Source organism: Eptesicus fuscus, chromosome 10 (assembly GCF_027574615.1).
Source record: "Eptesicus fuscus isolate TK198812 chromosome 10, DD_ASM_mEF_20220401, whole genome shotgun sequence".
Taxonomy (NCBI): domain Eukaryota; kingdom Metazoa; phylum Chordata; class Mammalia; order Chiroptera; family Vespertilionidae; genus Eptesicus; species Eptesicus fuscus.
Window position 1 is genome coordinate 87108335 of NC_072482.1, and position 24219 is coordinate 87132553.

At 36.0% G+C, this 24219-nt stretch overlaps 1 protein-coding gene across 1 annotated transcript in view; it reads right to left on the reverse strand.

Annotated features, from left to right (window-relative positions):
- Positions 1-24219, reverse strand: part of KPNA5 (karyopherin subunit alpha 5) — a 40909-nt gene that overhangs the window by 6615 nt on the left and 10075 nt on the right. The window contains exons 4-11 of the mRNA XM_008139003.3: positions 23699-23793; positions 22286-22417; positions 20124-20212; positions 11463-11562; positions 8133-8296; positions 5748-5826; positions 3681-3806; positions 2231-2358 (exon numbers count right to left, since the gene is read on the reverse strand). Coding sequence (XP_008137225.2) covers positions 2231-2358; positions 3681-3806; positions 5748-5826; positions 8133-8296; positions 11463-11562; positions 20124-20212; positions 22286-22417; positions 23699-23793 — 913 coding nt within the window. The remainder of the gene's footprint in view (positions 1-2230; positions 2359-3680; positions 3807-5747; positions 5827-8132; positions 8297-11462; positions 11563-20123; positions 20213-22285; positions 22418-23698; positions 23794-24219) is intronic.

Here is a 24219-nt window from a genome sequence, read left to right on the forward strand (position 1 = left end):
TTTGTTTTTGAGGGTGGGCCTATGTTTTTAAAGGGTCAGATGAGCTGGGAGGTAGAAATGAGAAAGAAGAGGGCATCTAAATAAAACTTCAGGAAGTTTCCACAAAAATAACCATAGCTAATGTTCTGAAACATATGTTTTGTTTCAGAAGCATAGAAGCCTTCTAGGGGCAAAACAGGCCATGTTGTGAATAATTTTAATAAATAATGTTCATGAAAATTAATCATTTTTAAATGCTTTGTTCTTTTCTAGTTCTTGCTAGCTCTTGTTCCATTTTCTATAATGTAAATAAAGTAACTGATTTGTTCACTTGACAAATAGTCCATTTAAACACAAAGATAAAAAAATAAACATGCTCTGAAGTCAGACTGCCTGGTCTCAAATCCCAATTTCACTCCTTATGTGTGACTTTGACTAACTGCTCTGTGCCTCAGTTTCCCCATCTTAAAATGGGGATAATAATAGTACCAAACTCAGAGAGTTGCTATGAAATGCAGTAGGCATTCAATAAAAGTTAGTTTCCATCCTTTTTTTTAAATGTACATACCTTTACTGGAGCACTCACTTGCCATATACTATACTGTAACCCATCAAATATATTTGTTGAATGAATAACCATCTCACAGAATTATGAAGTAAAAGGAGATAAAAGATGTGAAAGCACCTGATGCTCAATAACTGAAATGATTGAACACAACTGGCAACATTAAACACTCCACAATATTAGCAGTATGCACACTAACCTTAATCTGAGATCAAGAGACCTCTTCCCATTTATGTAGACTAAATGAAATAGTGAAATGGTTAGAAAAATAATAATCTCCGTTTAGATATTTGATTCATACTAATAAATTTAAAAAATAATAAACATAATGGGGAAAATATATATTTTTTAAAAATACAATTGTTTTAGTGAACAAACTAACTTTGGGTCCCAAAGCTGATAAAAATCACATTAGCATTAAAAATAAAAAAATACAAGCCAGAACAAAAGAAAGATCTTGTTTTATTACTGCTTATATTGATGATACAAATGAAGTGGAAATATTGATTTAAAGCAAATAGGTGGAATGGAAAATAAAAAGCAGAGAAGAATGTCATTAACATACAGAGATATGAATCTGAGAGAGCAGGAGAGGAGGCAATAATAAACAATGATTTCACAATAGGTAGACTTCAAAATCCTGTGATTTGTAAAATAGCATAGTAGCCTGACTTCTTTTATAAATTAAGAAACAAATTGAATACTCATTAGAAAATACTTTCTAAACAGTCACTTCGCAAACTTAAAAAGTCCTGAGTTTCTTGGAGGGATCCTCAGAACAAGAAGAATCTGTAGGAAGTCAGGCTTTCATAGAAGTGCAAAGTGGAACTTTGCTATGTGGGGGGAAAAAGAATAAAAGCACGAGATGAAAAGAAACTTAGAAATCAATCTGATAATAAAAGTTATGATTAATACAAATAATAATAGCAACTAATTTTAGTATAGAACATGTTTAGATACCTTGCTAAGCACTTTAAACGTATAAATTGCTTTTAATTGTCAAGATACCACTATAAGGTACTATCCATTATTACATCCATTTTAAAAATGAAGAAACTGTGGATCAGAGAAGTCAAATGACTTTATCAAGGTCACAACTTTTCTGAAGAAGCAGGATTTGGAGGCAGACTGAGTTCAAAGCCCATGTACCTACTATTTGCGTTGTTAGTAAAAAAAAGAAGCAAATAAACAATAAAAGGGCTGGATTAAAAGAAAACTACTATAGAAAAATAGAAGATCCAATCTACAGTTAAGGCTAACAGTGATTGGAAGAGCATTATTATATAAACAAATGTCTATTTCCCATTTCAATTATATTTTAAATAAGTAGATATTTGAACTTATTAGTCATTTCTATATAATAAAGTTACATGTATATGACTTTAATGATCTAAGATAAATATAATGCCCATGACAGTATATTTTGCAAATTAACAGACTATTTTTTTCAGCTTTTTAAATTCTGATTTTTCATAGTCTGCCAAAGAGAATGTTAATCATATTTTATATAAAAAATTAAAACCACTCTAAATAAATAACTGATATAACAAACGCTGTCATTTCACATTAGAAATTCTTAGTAGACAGAAATATTTTCGTTTTATAAACAAAGAAAAAGTATGTATTTTTTAAATTTGTAAATATCTCATTTACATTTAAAAATAATTTTTAAAATCTGTATCATACTTTATTTGTTCTGGGGTGCCTCCAGATGTTGCATTAGTTATAGCCCAAGCTGCTTCTTTTCTGGTGCGAAACTCTGCTTTCTGAAGAATCTCAATCAAAACAGGAAAAATATTTGCATCTATAACTGACTGAAGAGAAAAAATTGATAGAGCAAAATCAATGCAAATATCGTTTTAAACATATTAGTAAGAAAATGAATCTTGAAACTCAATGGCTTTAAAATGGCAGGCTTTTTGGAAATATTTTATTTCTAATCTTTCAACAAAAGTTCACATACTTTCTTTTTAAGACTGGAGAATATAGCCCTGGCCGGTTTGGGACAGTGAGTAGAGCATCAGCCCTCAGGCTGAAGGATCCCAGGTTTGATTCCAGTCAAGAGCATGTATCTCAGTTGCAGGCCCGATCCCTGGCCTTGGCTGGGCACATATGGGAGACAACCAATTGATGTGTCTCTCTCACATCAATGTCTCTCTCTCTCTGTCCCTCCTCCTGCCTTCCACTCTTCCTAAAAATCAATGGAAAAATATCCTTGGGTGAGAATTAACAGAAAAACAAAACCAAGACTGGAGAATATATTAGCAGAATTTAAATTTTAAAGATGATAAAACATAAGGCAGATGATGGATCAGGTAATTGCTGACTCAAGAGTTTAATAGGGTCCTAATAGATCATTATTTAATAGTTTTGAGATCATTGTCAAACTTTTTTAAAATTTACAAAAATCAATCCCTTTTTAAAGCCTAACCATTATAACAGGCACATGTGGGAGACAACCACATTCACACAATCTATTAGTATAGATTGCTAACCTTTTCTCCATCTGCCACCATCTTAGTTAAGGTACGAGCATTGATGACTAAAAATGGAAGCTGAATTGAAGTGAGGCAAAAGGGACAGTTGTGGGAAGTTAGGGGTGACCAGGCCAGCAGAGGAGGCCGGCAGAGGAGGGTAGTTGGGGGAGACCAGGCCAGTAAGGGAGGGCAGTTGGGGGGGCAGGCCTGCAGGGGAGAGCAGTTCGGGGGGACCAGCCTGCAGGGAAGGGCAGTTGGGGGTGGACCAGGCCTTCAGGGGAGGGCAGTTGGGAGCCAGCAGTCCTGGACTGTGAGAGGGATGTCTGACCGCCCGTTTAGGCCAGATCCCAGGCAGTCGGACATCCCTCAAGGGGTCCCAGATTGGAGAGGGTGCAGGCTGGGCTGAGGGACACTCCTCCCCCTACCCCCGTGCACAAATTTTGTGCACCGGGCCTCTAGTGTATATATATAATTGCTAATTAGAATACTATAAGTAATTATTTTAGAGGAGGAAAGGCTATGTTCTTTAAAATAATTTTCAAAAAGTTTTCAATAATCTTTTTCAGTAACTCACTAGAACACATCACTGATAAAATGTTGACTTTTTTCCAATCTAACTTCTAGATCTTCCTGTTTTCTCAGATCTGAAAGGCATTTACCTGAATCTGAGCTCTATTTCCAGCAGTAATGTTAGAAACAGTCCAACAGGCTTCTTTCCTGATTGATTCCTTTGGGCTACTCAGTAAGTGTAAGAGGCAGGGTAATGCAGAGCAATTCAAAATCACCTAAAACAAAAGTTAGAAATGGAAACAGTTTTATAGAAAATAAAAAACTAAACTGAACAAAAATATACTCATAAATTATTTAGAAATACAAAAACCATTCTGAAAAAATTAAGAAAAAAATCCCTCTCAAAGTAAAATTTAGGCACTTGCTGTCTTCTACCATCCCACTTTGCCAAAACCTTTCTAGTGTTGGTGTAGTGAAATGCCCTGTTTTCAAAGTATTAAAATGAAAATAAGCAAGACACTCAGAGTTGTGTCCTTCAAATTTATAAATGCACTCGGAGTTCAACTGAAATAACTATTTGAAGACAATATAGTGACTGGTCAGGATCCATCCTCTAGTTTTGCCAAATGAATTGATGGGGAAAACACACAAGCGCGCGCACACACACACACACACACACACACACACACACACATCAAACGGCTTGAAAGTAACTAATTCCATAACTGTTAAGAAACCTTAACATGTAGAAATAAGTCTATTAGTTTCATTAAAAATGTTACTGTTCCATCCTGGCCAGTGTGAGTTGGTTGGAGCATCGTTCTGTATACTGAAAGGTTTTAGGTTCGATCCCTAATCAGGACATGTATAGAAGGCAACCAATCAATGTTCTCTCTTACATCGATATTTCTCTCTCTCTCTCCCTTCGCCTCTCCCTAAAATAAATAAGCAGCCCTGGCCAGTTTGGCTCAGTGGATAGAGCGTCGGCCCACGGACTAAAGGGTCCTGGGTTCAATTCCCATCAAGGGCACATATAACTGGGTTGCAGGCTCAATCCCCAGTAGGGGGCATGCATGCAGAAGGCAGCAGATCAATGATTCTCTCTCATCACTGATGTTTCTATCTCTCTCCCTCTCCCATTCCTCTCTGAAATCAATAAAAATATGTTTTTAAAATTTTACACTTTTCTTTTGTAAAGAAGTATATTCTGCTTTGTTCTTTACATTCCTTAACTATCAATTACTAAGGATCAATTATTTCATAATTAAGGTATATAAATAGAACTTTTAAAGATTAAAATGAAAACAAAACACATAGATTAGAATAAAAAGTTTACTATATGGTGGCAAACAAAACAGAATAATGTGTTACAGAGTTGAAGTTACTAGAAAGACTATCTATACCAGATCTGATGTCAATCTTGATATCACACCTTTTTTGATATCTCACACACATATTTACTTAACAATTCGGAAAGTGTTCCTTTGCTGTCTTTCCTTTCATTCTCATAATCTAGGTCTTCAATCCTACATAATAAAAGGCTAATATGCAAATTGCCCCCTCGGGAGTTCGACCGGCCAGGAGTTTGACTGCTGGCTATGACATGCGATGACCACCAGGGGGCGGCGTGGAACAAGGGAAGGCCCCAGCCAGCAGCTGGAAGGCCCCAATCGGCCCTGATCGCTGGCCAGGCCTAGGGTCCTTACCCATGCACAAATTTCGTGCACCAGGCCTCTAGTCAGTATATTGATTATTTATAATCAATCATCCTCTCACTAACAGTTTCTTCTCCAGTCAAGTTTAATGCCTCTTAAACATACCTCCATACATGCCTGGCACATAAATCTCTTCTAGTCTACTTATGTCCTCTACTTTTAAGATCTAGCTTTTATTCCAACTCTGTGGAATCTATGATGATTTCTTAGTACACTGATTTTTCTTTAAACTTTTATAGCATTTACTGACCAATCAGCTCTTAAAAAACATATACTACCTAGGGTAATTTATGTTGTTTTAATATATATTTTTCTCTCCAATTGAATTGCAAATCCCTCAAGAGCCTAACTCCTATTATATACTTCTTCATATTAATATAACTCTAGGATAGTACTTTCACATAGATGTATTTGAGTCTGATCACTTATTATCAAGAATATGCTTACATTACAGATGCCTATATAATTGTTAGTTTATCCTATTAAAAAGTCTGAACTCACCTGTGTTTGAATATCATCACCAGTCACAATATTACCAACTGCTCTTAATGCAGGTGATACAACTTTATAATCATTGTGCCTAAAATAATAAAAATATTAACTTACACACTACACAAGAATTTAAAATTTACAGGAATTTGTAAAAATAGTACCCAAAAAAATCCTATATACTCTTTACCCAGAGAATCCATTCAAGTTTTCACTAATTATCCCATAATTACCTCCATAATAAAGAATCTAATCCAGGATCATGTGGTACTCAGCTGTTAACCTCCTTTAATTAAAAACAATTATTTAATTTTTCCTTGATTTTCTTGATCTTGACCTTTTTTATGAAAACAAGCCAGTGATTTGGTTTTGTCCAATGTTTCCTCATGATTAAGACAAAGTTATATACTTTGGCTGGGATAACAAAAATGCTACAGTCTTCTTATTACATAGTTTTGGATAGCATATGGTATCTGTTTTCTCCATTATAGTGGCACTGAACTCTGCTTGCTTAATTAAGATGGTGTCTGTTAGATTTCTCCACTTTGACATTACTATTTTTTCCTTTTATAATTCACATTTTGTGAGGAAATACTTATAGGCTATGTAAAATGCCATCCTTTAGCCCACTTTCACCAATAGTTTTAGCATCTCTTGATGCTTAGTGTCTGGATTATTAATAATTATTAGTATTGTTACAAATGATAATTTTCTAATATTATCATTCCAACTACATGCCTTTTCTATCTATTGACCTATGTAATTATTTTAGTGGGGACTCATGGACTCCTATTTTATTCAGTAAGTTCTAATATATTACTATGAATTTATTTCAATGCTCAGATCATCCCAGTTTTGAACAGTACCAGTCCCTTTAAGTGGACTTCTATGTTCTTTTAACATTTATGCATTCTTTGAACAGTCATTACTTTCTGAGTATATCTTATTTTTTTATCAGTCTCAGCCTTGGAATCAGCTATTTCTCCAAGAATCCTGGTTCCTGTTAAGGAAGAGCAGTGTTTAAAAACCTGGGCATTTGGTGTGCTCAGCTAACAAGCATAAATGTGTCACGGCTCCCAAGCCCTTTAAGACAAGCGTGTGTGTGTGTGTGTGTGTGTGTGTGTGTGTGTGTGCGCGCGCGCGCACACACACACACACACACACACACACACATGCAATTACATATACTAGTATATTTGTTTCTAGATCTAGCTCTTTAATGTTGAAAGCCATGAGTTCACATTAGAGTCCATTTCCAACTCTAATTTAATATCACACAAGATTTTCCTGGCTTTCTTCCTTTCCATATTTATAAATCCATTCTCTGAGAATAAGATAGCTCCTATTATCAGAATTCCCCTCTGTATGACCAATCTTCTGATCTAGCTAGGCTGCTATGCCACAGGGTGCTGGCTCCCACCTGCTCCAGCCTGGTTGTCTGCTCCATTCTAGTTGGTGCCATCCTCAAGCATACGCCCTGATGCCCCCACTGGACCTGCCTGCCCACCTTCTTCATGCTAGAGCCACAACCCCTTATCAGACCTCTCTTCTTTCTGCCATCTACCTTGTTTGGGCTTACCTAGTGGCTTTTTGACTGAAGAAGAAAGGAAGATAATACATGTTTTAAAAGAAAGGGATGAAAAATTATAATAGCTTTTTAAAATAAGTTCTCTTAGAAGTTTTTAACTTCCTTGTATCAAAAATCTGTTCTTGCCCTGTTCTTGCTCAGTGGATAGAGTATCAGCCTGTGGACTGAAAGGTCCCAGGTTCGATTCAGGTCAAGGGCATGTACCTTGGTTGCGGGCACATCCCCAGTAGGGGGTATGCAGGAGGCAGCTGATCGATGTTTCTCTCTCATCGATGTTTCTAACTATCCCTCTCCCTTCCTCTCTGTAAAAATCAATAAAATATATATTTTTTTAAAAATCTGTTCTTTTTAAAGAAGGTAGTGATAATAGCTCAGCACAGAGAAACATATCTTTAATACAAGTGAAATACTAAATAATTTTCACTACGTGATCTTTTACACAGATTAGTAATTGTAATGAACAATTAACTAAATTATTCATTCTGGGAGAGAAGGAACTACATTCTATACTCAGTATCTTATTCTAGCAGGTAAGAGGCATTTCATACATACTTGTTGAATTAAGTACCTCTCATTCATTAAAATCTTAAAACTAATGAAATTCATTAACAAAATGAATTGTCTCAACTAGAGGATATAAGACACAAGTTTAAGGGTCAACTTTTCAATATTATAGCTATTCTGCAAAGTGGGATTATAGTAGCTTTTCAACTCTTCCCATAGATGATGATTCTCGAGATGTTTAAGAGGCCATTACTCTAACTGCTAAACTCACAATCATGTAATTATTAATTATAAATTATAGTTACATCAAAAGTTCCACCAATCTTCGACAGACTCCAGAATCGATGACTGCTTGAATTTTATCGTTGGGTCCATCAGAGAGATAAGAAAGGGCCCAACACACATCTGCTAATACATCTGAGTCACTGCTAAACAACAATCGTGACAGGACATTTAAGCAAGGTGAAACCTGTTGGGGAAGAAAGAGGCAATATTTAAAATTTTTCTCTACCTAAAAACCAAGTTTCTTTAGGAAAATATAGAAATTTGTTTTAAAACTAACATTTAATAGTAGAGAAATTAAACATTCTATTGTTTTAAAATTATGATCAGATATAAACATGACACTGATTATGACCCCTATTAATCGTATACTGAATAAGATACCTGATAATTTAAAGTTATTTAAAAATAATGAAATACATATTTGGGATCCTCTGTCTATGTCTAAATCATACACAAACACACCCCAAAAATGGCACACTAAAACTGAGAGAAGTAAAACTATTCCCGTTAAGTTTTTAATGTAATGATCATGGAATATGATCCAACTTAAATGAATCCCACTTTACTTACTGCATATACATTATTGGGAGTATGTATAATAATCAGTTAAAAAGTAAAAGTGTAAAAAGTACAAAAAGAAGTCTGCAGGGTTTTTTAATGGAAGTCACTAATAAACAACATTTCTTAATGTACTGAAACCCTAAATCTTCAATTAAAATAATACATAAGACAATAGAGATTTTTAATCCTGCTAGCATAAAACTAAAACTAACTAGTTGTGAGGTGAGCAAGTCACTTCATCTCTCCGAGACTCAGTTTTCAAATCTGTGAAATGAAGAGGCTGAATTAGATAAATTCTATGATCCTTCCTCTCAAATTAGAGAGACCTAGGTTTAAACACTATTCACTAGCTGTGTGAGCATGGGCAAATAACCCAATATCTCTAAACCCCAAATTCTTCACTTATAAACCAGGATAATACAAATATTGTTAAATTAGTAAGAATGCATATAGCATCTTAGAACAATGCCTGGCACATAGTAAGCACTGAGATGTTGGGTTTTTTTATTGTCATAATCAGTATTGATTCTATATTCCTTGGAAGTTTTTTTTTTTTTTTAATCAGCAACCTAACATCTCTTAGTCTCTCTTCTCAGATAAGAGTTCTATGTTAAATGCCACAAATAAAAAGTGATGACAGCTTTTTTACATTCTAATAGTTTAGGTTGATGTTTTCTTCACCTCTACTTTAAAGATTGCGAGTACATTCACTATAATCATCTGAAAACACTCATCTTCCCTGCTGGGACCTTCCTGTAAAAATGACCCTAGGACCCAGGAACAGAAATCAGTTCACTTACAAAACAGACATGTTCATCTGTAAGTTAGGAAATAGAATCTGCACAACTGGATCCTACCCCAACAATCATGCCTTCACCCTTGCCAACCACCTCCTCTTCCTTGAACAAAGAAACGTGAGAATCAGTTCTTAAAAGCAACTGTAAACTTTTAAATTAAAAAAACTAGAGTAACTGATATATATCTTTTTACTTATGTAAAAAAACAATGAAGTGCTACAGATTTCTATTTTAAGAGAGCAAAATAAATACATTTCTGCTCCACCATCTTCTCACAAACAAGGAAAAGATAGAGAAATACAGGGAATTAGTCAACTAGATATTACATAATGTTGTAGGCCAGAGGGTCTTAAAGTGGGGTTCATGAACCCCTGAGGGATTCTTGAAACATTTGGGGGTTTTTTATGCCAAAAATTTTTTCACAATTATACTAACACATAACAGGTCTTTTTCATTTTGTTCACATTTGCATTAAAGGTAACAAAAGCAATGGTGGGTAAAACTATCAGCACCTTAGCACAAATCAAGGCAGTGGTACAAAATGTACCACAGATCTTTGTATTTTTCATCTCCATACATGCAGTTAAAAGAGGGAAAGGTGCCCTAGCTGGTGTTGCTAAGTGGTTAGAGCATCGACCCACACACCAAAGGATCACTTATTGGATACTGAGGTCAAGGTCGCGTACCTGGTTTGCAGGTTCTATCCCCAACCCTGGTCAGGGAGCCTGCAGAATGCAACCAATCAATATGTCTCTCTCACATCCATGTTTCTCTTTCTCTCTTTCTTTCTCTCTCCCTTCTTCCTTCCCTCTCTACCTTCATCCTTCCACACTAAAAATCAGTGGAAAAATATCCACTCATCTACTGATGGGCACTTAGACTACTTCCAGATCTTAGCTATTGTAGATAACACTGTTATGAACATAGGGGTGCATATATTCCTTGTGGTTGGTGTTTCAGGATTCTTAGGATATAGTCCTAGAAGTGGGATCACTAGGTCAAATGGCAGTTTCATTTTTTATTTTTTGAGGAAACGCCACACTGTTTTTCATAGTGGTTGTACAATTTTGCTAAGTTAAATAAGCCAGTCAGAGAAAGACAAATGCCACATGATCTCACTTATATGTGGAATCTAATGAACAAAAGAAACTGATGAACAAAATAGAACCAGACAAGGAAGCAGGCAATGGGTTGATGAATCTCAAAGGGAGGGGTGGGCAGGAAGAGATTAACCAAAGAACTTACATGCATATATGCATAACCCATGGACACAGACAAGAGTGTGGTGAAGGCCTGAGGAGGGAGTGAGAGCAGGGAGGAGGGAGTCAATGGGGAGACAACAGGGAACATCTGCAATACTTTCAACAATAAAGATAAACAAAAAAAAGAAAAAATATATAATCAAAGCTAATTGTTTAATCTACTTTTTGAGATGAAATGTGGAATTCAAAAGGAGTAAGATGGTATCCCAAAAATTTACCCACATTCTACCTTTCTAACAACATCCTATTGAAAACAATACAACTGGGATTGGGAATTTATAAATAATCTATTATTTTAGCAGAATATTAGTAGATGGGATAAAGATATTCTAAGACATCAACAGTACAATGTGAAAGCACAAGCCACTCTGGACTAGTTACTTTAATTTTATAACAGTGGACCTGAATGAATTACCTTAATCTTGTGTGGGGCTCCAATTTCCTAAATGACAAGAAGTAGACTAGAAGGTTCCTAAAGTCAACTCTAAGATATGTAAACATCAGTGACAGTGGCTGCCTGAGGAGAGGCAATCGTGGGTATGGTAGGGGTAGAAAGGAAAACTTCCTTTTACTATATATCTCTTGATTTTGTGTATGTGCAAACACTGTCTAATCAATAAGGAAAATAATTATTAAAATTAAAATAATTTCCATTCAATCTCTAAAAATCTATTAAAAGAATTAAAGGTTTATATAGACAGATTCCTTAATTTGTGTATTTTACTCATACCTTACTAAAGTTTGGAGGAGGGTTTTTGCCTCTACATAAATTTGAGAGGGCCCATACAGCATTTCTGGTTGTTGTAAGTCTGTTTGAATTTGTTAATAACCTGCCAAGGTGGAAAAAAAAAAAAGGAATTGTCACTTTACTTTCATTTTTCCTCTTTAGCTATATTCTATCATAACATAAAAATTCTCAATATCTACACTAATAAAAGAGAAACATGCAAATAGACCATCACTCCGCTACACCCACCAGCCAATCAGGAGTGAATATGCAAATTAGAAGGACAAAGATGGCAGCCGCCCAGCTGCTCCAGGTGCGAAGTGGCCAGCCGTGGGCAGGACGCCTGCTATGAGAGGGAGGGAGGGCAGGGGAGGGGGGGTGTGAAGGGATCTATAGGAGCAGTACTCCGGCCGCGGCGAAGATGAAGACTGCAGACTCCGGAGTCTGCAGAGAAGACAAAGATAGGAATCTGCAGTGAAGCAGCAAAGACGAAGATGGCAGACTCTGGCCGGAGTCTGCAGTAAAGATGAAGAAGACAGACTCTGGCCGGAGTCTGTGCAGCAAAGGCAGCAGACTCCAGCCGGAACAAATGCCTGGATCCCGGGTGCCGGAGGAAAACCAGTGCTGGAAGCCAAGGGAAGAAAGGCCTATTGCATGAATCTCTTCATGCAATGGGCCTCTAGTTCTTTATAAGGACTTCAAAATGAGCTGGTAAAATAGGAAAAGGTAGTTTTTAAAATTCATTATATTTCCAGAAACAAAAGTAAACATAGCATAGCTCTATTTTTAAATTTTTGAATCTATGATCTAAGTGGATTCTTACAAGACATAAAACATGTTCAGAATAAATGGTGCCATGGGAAATTAATTTACTTGTCTCTTTATACTTTACAAAGAGTAATAGATTACTTTTTTTTAACCATGAATATATATTATACAAATTCAATAAGCAAGGAATGTGGGGTCAAATTGAATGAAGATAAGGTATTGAGAAGAGATATTGGGTGTATGTGTGTGTGTTTTAACAAATTGTCCTTCTTACTATTTTTGATATACCAGCTGCTAGAAGTATGTTTTTTTTAAAAAGTTCCTATTCTGCAGTGACATCAGCAAAAATGGTGGAGAAGGGAACTCTGGGGTCCGTACCTTCCCAGAAATATGGAAAAAAACTTACAAATCCTGTCAAATCAACTTTATCCTAACTCTCAAAGGCAGTCAGAAGTTTACAATAACCAAGAAAACTTTTAACCAGGAAAGAGCTGAGATGTAGCAGGAGAGCTTTCTAGCAGTATAATTTACACTTGTTCAATCCCCTCCCCAGTCTGGCAGCAGCCTTGGAAACAAAATCTGGAGTTCCCACTATGAATTCCTGGTTCCAAAAGGAGCTATGGAGACTTTGTTTTCAAGGAATTGTGCTTGCCTGTTTTGACCTGTCTGGGTGTTCCCTGAATAACTAATGAAAGATACTTGCCGCCTTTGACTAATTGGGTACTCTCTCCTTAAGATCAACAGCTAATTTCTCATAAAAAAACCATAGAGGTCAGCCTGGCCACTGTGGCTCAGTGGTTGAGTGTCGACCTATGTATATTCTATTTTTGTAATCCTTATTCTGCAGTGACATCAGCTCAATCCCCAGTGTGGGACATGCAGGAGGCAGCTGATCAATGATTCTCTCTCATCATTGATGTTTCTATCTCCCTTCCTCTCCCTTCCTCTCTGAAATCAGTAAAAATATATTATAAAACAAGAACCATAGAGGTCAGAGGCAATGCAATTAGATATTTAAAATAATAAAAGAAAAACACTGTCAACCAAGAATTGCTATCTCCAGCAAAATTATTTTTTAAAAATAAGGAGAAAGTAAACGATACCCAGAAAAACAAAAGCTGAAGAAATTCATCACTAATAGATCTGCTTTGCAAGAGTAAAAGTAGTCATTTAGATTGAAATGAAAGGACAATAAACAATAACTCAAAACCATAAATAGAAATAAAGAACACTGCTAAAAATAATTACATAAATATAAAAGGATGTACTATCATATTTTTGGATTGTAATTTTTCTTTATTTCTATACGAATTAAAGACAAATATATAAAGCAATAATTATAAATCTATATTAATGGAACACAATTTATAATGATGTAATTTGTGACAATAACAAGTTAAAGGAAGTAGGACAGATGTACAGGAGTTCTTATATAATACTAGAGGCCCGGTGCACAAAATTCATGCATGGGGGGGGTGGGGTCCCTCAGCCAGACTGCACCCTCTTCAATCCAGGATCCCTCTCACAATCCAGGACCACTGGCTCCTAACTACTCACCTGCCTGCCTACCTAATGCCCCCAACTGCCCTCCCCTGCCAGCCTGGTCACCCCCAACTGCCCTCCCCTGCTGACCTGGTTGCCCTAAACTGTCCTCCCCTGCCAGCCTGATTGCCCCTAACTGCCTCTGCCTCGACCCCACCACCATGGCTTTGTCCGGAAGGAAGTCAGACATCCGGAAGATGGCCAGTTGACCCAGTCTAATTAGCTTATTACCCTTTTATTAGTATAGATAGATTATATAGGACAGGATTGCTTAAATGGGGGTGGGGGAGCCTTTTTCAGCAGGAGGAGATGCTCTTGGCAAACAAAAATACATAACCCCTATATCTGAACTAATAGCCAGCCATATGCACTATACTGCCAAACCAGTTATTAAAAAATTGAACTGCTTTCTTACACCTTACACCAAACAGCTGTTGCCCTTAAACTCCTCCTCAGCCCCTACCTTAGGTTCTGCCTTCACAGTTCACCCATATTAGGTTCTGATTGGTCGATTTCTATGCCAGTCAGCGTCAAAAGCTCCACCTCCTAGGCAGCCATTGGCTCCTCACAGTTCACCCTGATTTGGTTCTGATTGGTCGGTTTCTATGGCAGTCAGCGTCAAAAGCTTCACCTCCTAGACAGCCACTGGCTCCTCTGGGAAATCCAGAATGGCCCCGCTTTCATGTCAGCCCTTCAGTCACACCCCCAGTCTGTTACCAGGTGTATCTCTGGCTGCTCTGAGAAGCGGCACCTCAGGTCTGTGCTGGTGGCAATTTTGAATTCTCATCCCTGACCTAAGCTTCTACAGTGCGAGCTCTGTGAAGGCAAGCATTTGTCTTGTTCATTCTTAGTTCACTCACAGACTTTACCTGTGTCTATGCATCTCTGCTAGCACCACATGGTGACCAGTCATCGGTCATTTCAGTCATCACGGTCACTGCCTTTTTATATATATAGATTGAGACTAAGTTGGTATTAATTCAAACAAAGTTGTTGTAAGTTTAAAATGTTAATGATACTTCCCAAATTAACCATTAAGAAAATAATCAAAGTCCTAGCCAGTGTGGTTTAGTTGAAGTGTCCTTCCTATGCACCAAAGGCTCCAGGGTTCAATTCCCAGTAAAGGCACATACCCAGATTTTGGGTTCGATCCCCAGTCAGGGAGCTTACATGAGGCAACTAATCAATGTATCTCCCCCCCGCCCCCTCTCCCTCTCCCTTCGTTCCACTTTGGAATCAATAAAAAACATATCCTCGGGTGAGAATTTTAAAAATGAAGAAAAAAAAATTATACAGAAAGAGGAAAGAGAAGATAATCCACACAGTATATTAAAAATAAATCAATTAAACCAAAGGAAGTTAATAAGGAATTGAGGGAAATAAAGATATAAGACATATAAAAAACAACAACAAAAAAGGCAGAAATCCTTCCTCATAAGGATTTACATTGAATATAAATGGGTTAAACGCTCAAATTAAATCACACTGCCAGAATGCATTTTTTTAAATTAACAAATAAAAACCCATGAATCATCTATAATACACTCTACATGACACTCCAGATTCTAATACACAATAGGTTGAAAGTGAAAGGATAGGAAAAGATATCTCATGCAAACAATAACTCAAAGCTAGTGTAGCTATACTAATATCAGACAAATAAACTTTAAGTAAAAAAACTGTTTTAAGAAACAAAAAACATTATCTATATATATAAAAGTCTAAGTGACTATCCAACCGTTCAACTGTCCGACTGGTAGCTATGACGTGCAATGACCACCAGGGGGCATATGCTCAAAGCAGGAGCTGCCAAGCTGCAGTGACTTGGTAGCTATGGTTCTTGGGTGACACACCCAGAACCAGAGAGGAGGGAGCCCGATTCTGGGGTTGCGTCACCTGAGAACCAGCCTCTCGCAATCCAGGACCCCTTGGAGGATGTCAGAGAGCCAGTATTGGCCCGATCCCCGCAGGCAGACTGAGGGACCCATCCAGTGCACGAATCTATGCACCAGGCCTCTAGTATATTGATAAAAAAGTCAATCCATCATGAAGATATAAAACATAAACTTATAAAATCTTACAATAATGCAAAATATACAAAACAAAAATTGACAGAATTGAAGGGAGAAATAGATAGTTGTACAATTATAGTTAGAGACTTCAATATACTGTTCTTAATAATTATAGAACACCTAGATAAAAGATCAATAAGAAAATAGAGGGCTTCGATAACACTGTAAGCCTACTAAATATAACAGAACTTATACAACCCTCCACTCAATAACAGCATATACTCTATTCTTCCCAAGTGCATGTAGAACATTCTCCAAGAGATACCATCTATTAGCTGATAAAGCAAATCTGATATATTTTAAAAGACTGAAATCATACAAAGTATATTCTTTGACTACAAGGAATGAAACTAAAAATCACTAATAGAAGGAAAACCAGAAAATTCATAAAAATGTGGAAATTAAGTAACATACTCTTAAACAAACAATGAGACAAAAAAATTCACAAGATTATAAAATACTTTGAGATAAATTATAATGAAAACACAACATACAGAATTCAGTGGAAGCAATGCTCAGAGGGAAATTTATAACTGTAAACATCTACATTAAAAATGATCTAAAATTAATAATCTAAACCCTCATCTTAAGAAACTAAAAAAATTAGAACAATAAAATGAAGTATTCCTGTATATTAAAAGATTTCTCATTTTCATGGATGGAAGACTTAATATTGTTAAGATAGCAATTCTCCCCAAAGTAATCTATAGTTTCAATGCAATCCTTAATGAAAATGACAACTGCCTTTTTGTAAATATTGAAAAGTTAATCCTCAAATTCATATGGAATTGCAAGGATCACTAAATAGCTAAAACAGTCTTGAAAAAGAAAAAAAATTTTTAAGTACTCACACCTGCTTTTTTTCTATGAACATTTCAAAATCAAATATAAAAACATGACATTCTAAATACACCATCTGTTCATGTATTAAAGATTTCCTGCTTTAGCAACATTTAATTTTTTACTGTATTAAAAACTACTACAAAAAATACAAAAGATCAATAAAACCAAGAGCTGGCTCTTTGAAAGGATAAACAAGATTGATGAACATCTAGCCAGGCTCACCAAGAAACAGAGAGAGGACCCAAATAAAGAAAATCAGAAATGAAAGAGGTGAAGTAACAACAGACCCCACAGAAATACAAAGGATTGTAAAAAAAAAAAAAATACTACTAACAACTCTACTCCAACAAACTAGATAAACTAGACTAAATGGACATATTCTTAGAAAAATACAAACTTCCAAAACTCAATCAGGAAGAATAAAAAAACCTGAAAAGGCAGATAACTACAGATGAAATTGAAGCAGTTATCAAAAATCTTCCAGCAAACAAAGCCCTGGTCTGGAAGGCTTTACAGGGGAGTTCTACCAAACATTAAAAGAAGAACTAAAACCTATCCTCCTCAGACTATTCCAAAAATTCAAGAGAAAGGCACACTTCCAAGCTCCTTCTATGAAGCCAGCATTAACCTAATTCCAAAACCAGATAAAGACCCCACAACGAAAGAGAACTACAGGCCAATATCCCTGGTAAACATAATCCGCAACAAAATTCTAGCAAATCAGATCCAGCATTACATTAGAAAGATCACACACCATGACCAACTGGGATTTATTCCGGAGATGCAGGATGGTACAATATCCACAAATCAATAAATGTGATACATCACATAAACAAATTTAAAGACAAAAATCACGTAATCATATCAATCGATGCATAAAAAGCACTTGACAAAATCCAACACCCTTTCTTGATAAAAACTCTCAGCAAAGTATGAATAGAGGGATCATACCTCAACATAATAAAAGCCTTACATGACAAATCTACAGCCAACATCATACTCAATGGGCATAAACTAAAACCACTTCCCCTAAGAACAGGAACGCTCACTTTCACCACTGCTGTTCAACACAGTACTAGAAGTGCTAGCCATAGCGATCAGACAAGAAGAAGAAATAAAAGGCATCTAAATTGGAAAAGAAGTAAAACTGTCATTATTCGCAGATGACATGATATTGTACATAGAAAACCCTAAAGACTCCTTCAGAAAACTACTAGACTTAATAAATGAATCTGACAATGTAGCAGGATACAAAATTAACACCCAGAAATCTATGGTTTTTTTATACACCAATAATGAACTCACAGAAAGAAAAACTAAAAAAACAATCCCATTTACCATTGCACCAAAAAAATTAAGATACCTAGGAATAAACTTAACTAAGGAGGTAAAAGACCTGTACTCGGAAAACTACAAGACATTGAAAAAAGATATAGAGGAAGACATAAACAAATGGAAGAGCATACCGTGTTCATGGATTGGTAGAATCAACATCACTAAAATGTCCATGCTTCCCAGAGCAATTCATAGATTCAATGCAATCCCCATTAAAATACGAACAGCATATTTCACAGACCTATAAGAAACTCTCCAAAAATTTATCTGGAATAAAAAAATACCCCAAATAGCCACAGCAATACTGAGAAAGAAGAACAAAGTTGGAGGGATCACAATACCAGATATCAAGCTATATTACAAAGCCACTGTTCTCAAAACTGCCTGGTACTGCCAGAAGAACAGACATAGTAGACCAATGGAACAGAACAGAGAACCCAGAAATCGACCCAAGCCAATATGCTCAATTAATATTTAACAAAGGAGGAAAGAGCACACAATGGAGTCAAGACAGTCTCTTCAATAAATGGGGCTAGGAAAACTGGTCAGATACATGCAAAAAAAATGAAATTAGATCACCAACTTACACCCTACACAAATATAAACTCAAAATGGTTAAAGGACTTAAATGTAAGACAGGAAACCATAAAAATCTTAGAAGAATCCAATGGCAGCAAAATATCAGACAAATGTCGTAGCAATATCTTTACCAATACAGCTCCTAGGGCAATGGAAAATAAGGAGAAAATAAACAAATGGGACTACATCCAAATAAAAGGCTTCTGCACAGCAAAAGAAACCATCATCAAAACAACAAGAAAGCCCACTGCATAGGAGAACATATTTGCCAATGCTATCTCAGATAGAGTTTGAATCTCCAAAATGTACAGGGAACTCATACAACTTAACAAAAGGAAGATAAACAATCCAATCAAAAAATGGGCAAAGGACCTAAGTAGACACTTTTCGTAAGAGGACATATAGGAGACCAAGAGACATATGAAAACATGCTCAAAGTCACTAATCATCTGAGAGATGCAAATCAAAACAACAATGAGGTACCATCTCACACCTGTCAGAGTGGCTATCCAAAAAAATCAACAAACGATAAGTGCTGGCGAGGATGTAGAGCAAAAGGAACCCTTGTGCACTGCTGGTGGGAATGCAGACTGGTGCAGCCACTGTGGAGAACAGTATGGAGTTTCCTCAAAAAATTAAAAAGGAAACTCCCATTCGATCCAGTAATCTCACTTCTGGGAATATATCCCAAGAAACTAGAAACACCAATCAGAAAGGACATATGCACCCCTATGTTCATAGCAGCACAATTCACCATAGCTAAGATTTGGAAACAGCCTAAGTGCCCATCAGCAGATGAGTGGATTAAGAAACGGTGGTACATCTACACAATGGAATACTACGCTGCTATAAAAAAGAAGGAACTTTTACCATTTGCAACAGCATGGATGGACCTAGAGAGCATTATGCTAAGCAAAATAAGCCAGTCAGAGAAAGATAAATATCACATGCTCTCACTCATATGTGGGATATAATGAACAACATAAACTGTAGAACAAAAATAGATCCAGAGACTAAGAAACACTGAACAGACTATCCAACCTCAGAGAGAAGGCAGGCGGCAGGGTAAAAGATATTAGCATAACCAATGGTCACAGACACTGAGGCTGTGGGAGGCTTGTCCTGGGGGACAGGAGTGGCGGGGGGGGGGGGGGGGTAGGGGGGGTAAATCGGAGAAAAGGGAGACATATGTAATACTTTAAACAATAAAAAAAAGAAACATAAAATAAAATAAAAATACTACTACATACCCTTTTTTTGTAGAGTAATTATTTAACACAGTAAGCATCAAGTACGCAATGACCACTGTGAAGTACGGATTAAGAAAACATACTAGTAAAAGACATATGATACAACTGAAAAACTTTTTCTAATGCTTTCAAGCTATTACAGGCATGGCTAAACACAGCCAAATTTAAAAACATTACTTAAAAACTTAATTATAAGTACATAAAAATGTAGTTATAATATAGTTTCTTTTCCAAAAGTAGTATTACTTCAATTGTGACTAATTTAAAGTACTTACTCTAAAAGAGGTGGAAGTATTTCACAGTTCAAAACAAAATCTCTGCATTCTGCATTGTCACCAGCAATATTACCAAGTGCCCAAACAGCCTCAGAAAAAGAAAAATATTCTGTTATAACAGTATCTTAAATAAGATGCTCCCTCTTAACCTGAGGTTTTAGTACAGAAGGAACAAAGTTTTCCAGATGTTAAAAAAATGACAGTGCCCTAGCAGGTTTGGCTCAGTAAATAGAATATCAGCCCTCGGACTGAAGAGTCCAGGGTTCCATTCCAGTCAAGGGCACATACCTGGGTTGCAGGCTTGATCCCCTGTGCAGGAGGAAACCAATCAATGTGTCTCACATTGATGTTTCTCTCTCTCTGTCTCTCCTCTTCCCTTGCACTCTCTCTAAAAAAATCCATGGAAAAATATCCTCAGGTGAGGATTAACAAAAAAATTTAAAAATGCTAGTAGGACAATAAGAAACAAAACCTTTAAAAGCGTTATTTAATCAAACTGAAGGACAGTACATTTTTAAATTTTTTCTTACGTACTACTGAAACATTTATACTATTCTATAAAGAAATACCAAATCTTCAAGAAGAGACAAAATATATCTATTTAGTGAATTTTCCAATTACATATACTGGAAGTTTGCTCCTATTACAAGGAATCCAGTCACGTGAATTTGTAAAAGGGAAAGTCAAAGCATAGAAAGTTAGGTAAAGCTAATAAGAGAAATAAATGGTAGTAAGAGATCAAATTCTTCATTTGTTAAATTTCCATTAGATGAGAAATTATGCAAATGTGAATTATCATTTTATTATATTCTCACACTCCCAAAGGGGGAGCGCCCCTCAGCCAGAAGCTGGGCTCACGGCTGGCGAGGGCAGCGGCGGTGGTGGGAATGTTGTACACAGGGGCCTCTAGTTTTATTATATTCTCATGTCAAATTCTTCATATAAGCACAAAAGTAGACATAAGTTACTTTTTCAATTGGGAAAATTTTATAGTTAAGGTTTAAAAGCATGAGTTAATATCTTTAACATCTACTTTAGACCTAAGTTTGTGTATGTGTTTTTAAGAAAACCCTTTTAAAATAACGACATTTTCCCTCTGTGAAATCCTCAATCTTTTGTTGGTGAGGATATCAATTGGTATAACTTTTTTGGGGGGTCAACTTTGAAATATGAAATAAAAACTCTAAAAAGTTTTCTATTGACAGGGTAAAGTCATTTTCCCCTAATAAAATAATTATGAGGCACATAAAAACTAATATGTAATGATGTTATCACAATATTAATAATACTAATAAACTAGAAATAACTCCAATGTATAATTGAAAAGTAGATAAATTATGATACATACTTGAATGGATGAATAATCAGTAAAATTTTCTTTGAATATAATTAATTCCATAAGAATAAGCTCCCAATATTAGTGTTAAGTGGGAAAATATAAATATATATGTGATCAATTTGCATTAAAAGCATTTAAAACAAAATACCAAGACATTTTATTTTGTTTGGATGGTACACATTTTATGTTTAAAATTTTCCTCGTACAACAACTATGAGAATTTATTAATAAAGTTTATTTTAAAATGGTTCTATTCTAAATCATGTAATGTTTTTAAAAAGAAACAACAAGCCTGACCAGTGTGGCTCAGTGCTTGAGCATCGACCCAGGAACCAAGAGGCCGAGGGTTCGGTTCCCGGTCAGGTTGCAGGCTCAATCCCTAGTAAGGGGTGTGCAGATGGCAGCCAATTCCTCTCCCTTACTCTCTCTCTAAAAATTATATAAAACATTTATTTCTTAAAAGGAAACAACAAAATAATATATGTTCTTGCAAAGAATAAGGAGTCAGAACAGCACAGGTTTAAAATTTTGTTCAGCCATTCACTGTGACTTTGGGTAAATTACTAACTTTCTGGGTCTCAGTATGCTCTTATAAATGGGTATAGTACTTCCCTATAGCTGAGATCATATTTATAAATAATCAGGATGATGCCTGAGACAGTTAATTTTTCTTTCCAATTTGACATGATGGAAACCACTGTATTTTAACAAATGAAATACACAGGAAATTTAGTAAAAATAAATTTCAAATCATAATCAGCAGTGGTACTTTCATGAGAAAATTAAAAATCTAATAAATATAACAGTTCAAATAGAAACTTACCTGTTCTTGAACATCTTCATGCTCTGAATTTAGAAGTTTGATAAAAATTGGAACAGCCCCTGTTTCAATCACTACCTTGGTATGCAGAAAAGTTCCAGATGCTATATTAGTTAATGCCCATGCAGCCTCAAACTACAGAAAAATAAAAGTAGAGTAAATGAAAGCACCAAAGAAATGTCAGAAAAAGAAAGAATGGAAGAAGAGTGGAAGTAAAGACTTAGTGGGTCAAGTCTGAGATATGGACAGCCTTACATTTAATAAGATTAAATTTGAAATCAGATTTCACAGAAAAAAATAAACCTTAACTTAAAAAAATGAACTCTCAATCTGGGAAAATAAGAACTGAGAAGAATATAATAAAAATTTACAACTAATGAACCATAAGTGAACACATTTGAATTTATAATTCACAAAACTCTTAACCTTTTGCACTCGGATGACGAGTGTGACTCAACACGGTTAGCATTAGAATAAAGGAATCAAGAAAAAAGCAAGCGAGTGCAAAGGGTTAATGTCTATTAGAGAGCCAGATGTTCTAAAGCAAGCAGTTTAAATTTAATGACACACTACTTAATAGACAAATCCTATATAATAAAAGGGTAATATGCAAATTGACCCTAACGGCAGAACGACCATAACCACCACTCAACCAGTCACTATGAGGCACACTGACTACCTCTGGGTCCCTTTCCCCAGCCGGCAGGCTCCATCACCCGATGGAAAACAGGGAACCGGGGGTGGGTGGTGGCAGGGGGCTTGGTCAGCTGTGGCAGCAGGGGAAGATGACCCTGATCGCAGGCCAGGCCTAGGGACCATACCCACGCACGAATTTCGTGCACCCGGCCTCTAGTATATTTATGAAAACTTGGAACTACAAAAGGTAGTTTTGTTTCCCTAGTGATCATCTAGTTCCAACCTCCTCACTTAAGAAATAAGATAATTAGAAGTCCAGAGATTTAGGTGATTTGTTCAAGGTTAAAGAGTTCACTATTAACAGGGCCACAAGCAGGACCTGTGGTACTCCTTTAAGCAGCAGAGCCTCTGAGAAGTTAGTTAAATCAATTCACTTAGAATCTGTATATACTTACATGTGATGGATTTATAACAAAAGCAACTGAGAAAATTCAATCCATGTCTCCCAAACAAAAAGTAAGTGACCTGCAAATCCACAGGCAAACTAAGGAGTAACAATTAAGTTATTAGGAGTGACTTTATAAACTTTTTCCAAAATTACTAACAGTTCCTAGAAGACAATCATGACGATGGCAAGACAAGTGATACCACCTTTTCCTTTCATTGCCAAGTAATCATGGAAGCTTATAATATATTCAGTATTGCAGAAGCTGCTTTCACTAGAAACTTTAATCATGTCATTTCTAGAAAGGAATTAAGAACAAAAACTATAGAACTCACTTGTAAAGTACAATTTTCATTTCTTTCAAGAAATTTCACAAATCTCTGTACAACTCCTGGTTTCTGAATAACTTGATCAATTGGTGGATTAGGTTCTAAAAATTAAAAAAAAAATTAAGTTATTACATAGACAAAAAGACACAATGATCTGGTGTCTGTGTCAATTAACAGGCACACAAAATAACTCTTTCTTAGCTTTCACTGACCAAGTTTAAAATTCTAGCTCGATATAATTGAAGAAAACAAATTTCTTATAATTGCAATGTTTACTGCAAAGCAAATTCTTTTTCAATAACTAATAACAAGAAAATTTAGAAAAAGGGAGGTGAGGGTAGGTGGGAGTGGGCAGAGGGGGGAGAAACAGGGACAGAAAGAGACCATGCTTGGGCAATGGGTGCACGACGCAGTGTGCGGATGATGTTTTATTGAGTTGTACACCGGAAACCTGTATGGTCTTGTGAACCAATGCCCCCCCCCCCCAAATAAAGTCTTTTTAAAATATGAAAAATAGATAAATGAAT